The sequence below is a fragment of the Lactuca sativa genome, chromosome 5, assembly GCF_002870075.4.
Source record: "Lactuca sativa cultivar Salinas chromosome 5, Lsat_Salinas_v11, whole genome shotgun sequence".
NCBI classification, from domain to species: Eukaryota; Viridiplantae; Streptophyta; class Magnoliopsida; order Asterales; family Asteraceae; genus Lactuca; species Lactuca sativa.
Window position 1 is genome coordinate 366,397,466 of NC_056627.2, and position 2,810 is coordinate 366,400,275.

The 2,810-nt window shown below is 37.6% G+C and overlaps 1 protein-coding gene across 1 annotated transcript; it reads right to left on the bottom strand.

Annotated features, from left to right (window-relative positions):
* Positions 1–857: 857 nt before the first annotated feature.
* On the bottom strand, positions 858–2,418 carry LOC111917637 (uncharacterized). The gene is made up of 2 exons (XM_023913309.3): positions 1,506–2,418; positions 858–1,408 (listed from the first exon to the last, which is right to left on the bottom strand). Exons 1-2 carry the CDS (start codon positions 2,349–2,351, stop codon positions 968–970), a joined length of 1,287 nt encoding a protein of 428 aa, XP_023769077.1. The 5' UTR covers positions 2,352–2,418; the 3' UTR covers positions 858–967.
* Positions 2,419–2,810: the final 392 nt, after the last annotated feature.

Here is a 2,810-nt window from a genome sequence, read left to right on the forward strand (position 1 = left end):
GTATCCGTGCATAGTGAGACAGACATAAGTTTCATTACAAAATCACACTGTTTTTTGTATATAGGAAGATTGATATTACAACATTACTTGAGAACTGAGAGCTGAACGTAAATAAAAAACACTCAATTCAAAAGACAAAAGTTATATATATTATATACAAAAGTGTCACTTACTTTGGGTATAAAAGTTTTATCATAAGTGCACTAATAAATTCGATCACTATATATAAATCTTTCCATCCATCGCATGATTTCCAGGGAACTTTGTTTAACAAACATTAACACCTTCAAAATAAGCATGCCAAAAATATTCATTGATTTTGCATATAAGAAAGTGTAATTTCTCTAGTAAATAAATGCAAGGCTAGGCTACAAGATTAGAGTGTGGTTTGTTTTTTCAAAACAAAAATTCTTGAAATATGTGGACGACCTTTACAACCTTCTGCAGCAGAAGAGAAGAGGTGGATCAAACCTTGAAACATGTTTGTCAAAATTTCCTTTTGTATTAGCACATTATTTTCCTCGCTAAACTGATATAATCCTCAATCCTGGTCTTGGGTTCAACAAGAATATATCACATATCTTCAAAGATAGAATATTATATAGGGCTAAAGAAATTACCACATACCTCGCTTACATTTATTTAATTAACTTTTTTCAAAATTAAGACATCGGATTTGGAAAAACCTACCCAATTAATTTCTTTTTTCTTATCAGCACATTATAAATTTTGACAAATCACTATGCCTAACTATAGCAGTGAAAATTGTTTTGTTTATAATCATTGCCATTTCATGTCAAATTGTCAATCTCATCATATCCCTAGCTAGAAATCATCAAACAATCAGGCAGGGAGACTTACTTGTGAACAACAGAATAGGATGATAAGATTTGTATACAGAAATAAAAAGCATAACCATATAATGAAATCATCCTTTAACTTTTGGTGCAGATACATTACACAAATATCAATCTGATTCCCTAGGAGGTGGCGGCATCAATAGGAGGCGATCTTGATCCTCCTCCTCCTGGATTTGGGCTGCTGCAGCTGCAGTGCGTCTTTGTTCTTGAGCCAAGAGTGCATGCAAGTCGCTCCCATTTGCTAAACTGTTAAACTCAACTGCCTTTGAAGGCATTGTGGGATATCGTCTTTGACAAAATGTCATCAATCTTTTAACAGACTGCAAGTACTTTCGTGTAGTTTCATCGTTCATGACATGGGCTACACTGTTGGTGTAGATCTTTTCACGAGCTGAACGTTCATGAATACCAACCATAGTCACTCCAATTGGCCATGGTGCGTTCCCAATTGCCATTCTGATGTAGTGATCCATTGCTGCTAAATACTCTCGTTCCATGCAGCACTTCACCACCAACATCAGTGCTTGCCTAATGTCATCTGGCAAAACCTATCAATCAATCAACATAGATCATGATTGATTAAATGAAAATGTTTGAATGAAATTGAAAATTGTTAAACTTAGATGATGGATGATGTTTGCTTACCTTCTTCCTGCAAAACTTGAACAGAGGATTCAGGTATCTCGCACACTGTTTGAAAGTAGCAAATGTTGATTTCCCTTTGGCAGTTCTCTTCTCCGTTTCAGTCATCTCATCCAACTCCTGGTTCCACTCGATTAACAGCTTCTTGAAAAACACAAGAATCTTATCCTCATCACACAGATCTGCAAAATTTGCTTTCATTCGTTTGAAATCCTTATCTTGGTCCATACCTGAAGAACCACCATCTCCGCTAACATCATCTTCACCTCCCCCTCCATCTTTATCCTCCGTCGACTCATCCGTCGTCTTCCTTTTCCGATCACTCGATAGACCAGACTTTTGCCTCTTCTTCAGTTCAACTATATCACGCAGAAAATCGTTTGTTTGCCCCTCCGTCATATCACTATCGTCCAGCTCAAACAGCCCTGCCTTCAACACATACTTCAATCGATCCAACCGATCATCGTCACTTTCCCCAAACAGTGTAACTGGCTGTTTCAAGAACCGGAGCCGACGAATAACCTCTTGTTTCGGTAGATTTAGAGCGTCAATCTTTTGTTCGTCACTTATTGGGGTTTTCGAAGACGAGCCGACGCCTGATTCAGGTTTGGACTTCGAAGAGTCGAGTTTAAAGTTAGGGTTAGAGGAAGAATTAGGATCAGATGAGTTAGAATTGTTTTGATTCTGATCTTGACGGAGGCGTTTGGCCTCGGCGTCACGTTTCTCTTCCTCGCGAAGCTTTTGGATTCGTCTCTGTTCGATCTCTGAACGCTTGAATACCTTCCGTCCGCCAGTCTCTTCCGATAGACTTTGCCTTTTCTTTAGCAACTCTTGCTTCAGGATATCCATGGCGATCTGATGCTAGGGTTTCTAGGCTCGCTTCGGTGTTAGAGACGAGACATAGATTTTCGATTGGAAAAGTATAAGGTGTTAAAATTAAATAAAGAAATAAAAAGACAGAGTTGCATAAATGATCCTTGTAGTTGGAAAAAAATACCGTTAGTAAATTATTTTGATAAATTTTTGACATATGTGGTCTTTGAGAGTTTGAAACATTGCACCGAGGTTTTTATGTCTAACAGCGTCAGAAAATAAAAGTTAAATGCTTGTGAAATTATCAGTTTACCTTTCTTACTTTTCAAAAATGATTTTACAGTTAAAACTTAAAAAGAAAAATAAAGCGGGCCTCTCTCCAAAACACACACTCACTCAATAAAAGTTATATCATATACCACAGCAACCATCGCCCACCAACTCTTACCACTATTTGTTACCACCACCACTACCATCACCACAACCTTCAACCAC

What these genes read in the sequence shown, in the direction of transcription:
- LOC111917637 (XM_023913309.3), bottom strand. Translation starts at nt 2,351, where the DNA reads ATGGATATCCTGAAGCAAGAGTTGCTAAAGAAAAGGCAAAGTCTATCG. An exon ending in TCAAGTTTTGCAGGAAGAAG is followed by an intron (nt 1,409 to 1,505) that starts GTAAGCAAACAT and finishes ATTGATTGATAG; the next exon opens with GTTTTGCCAGATGACATTAG.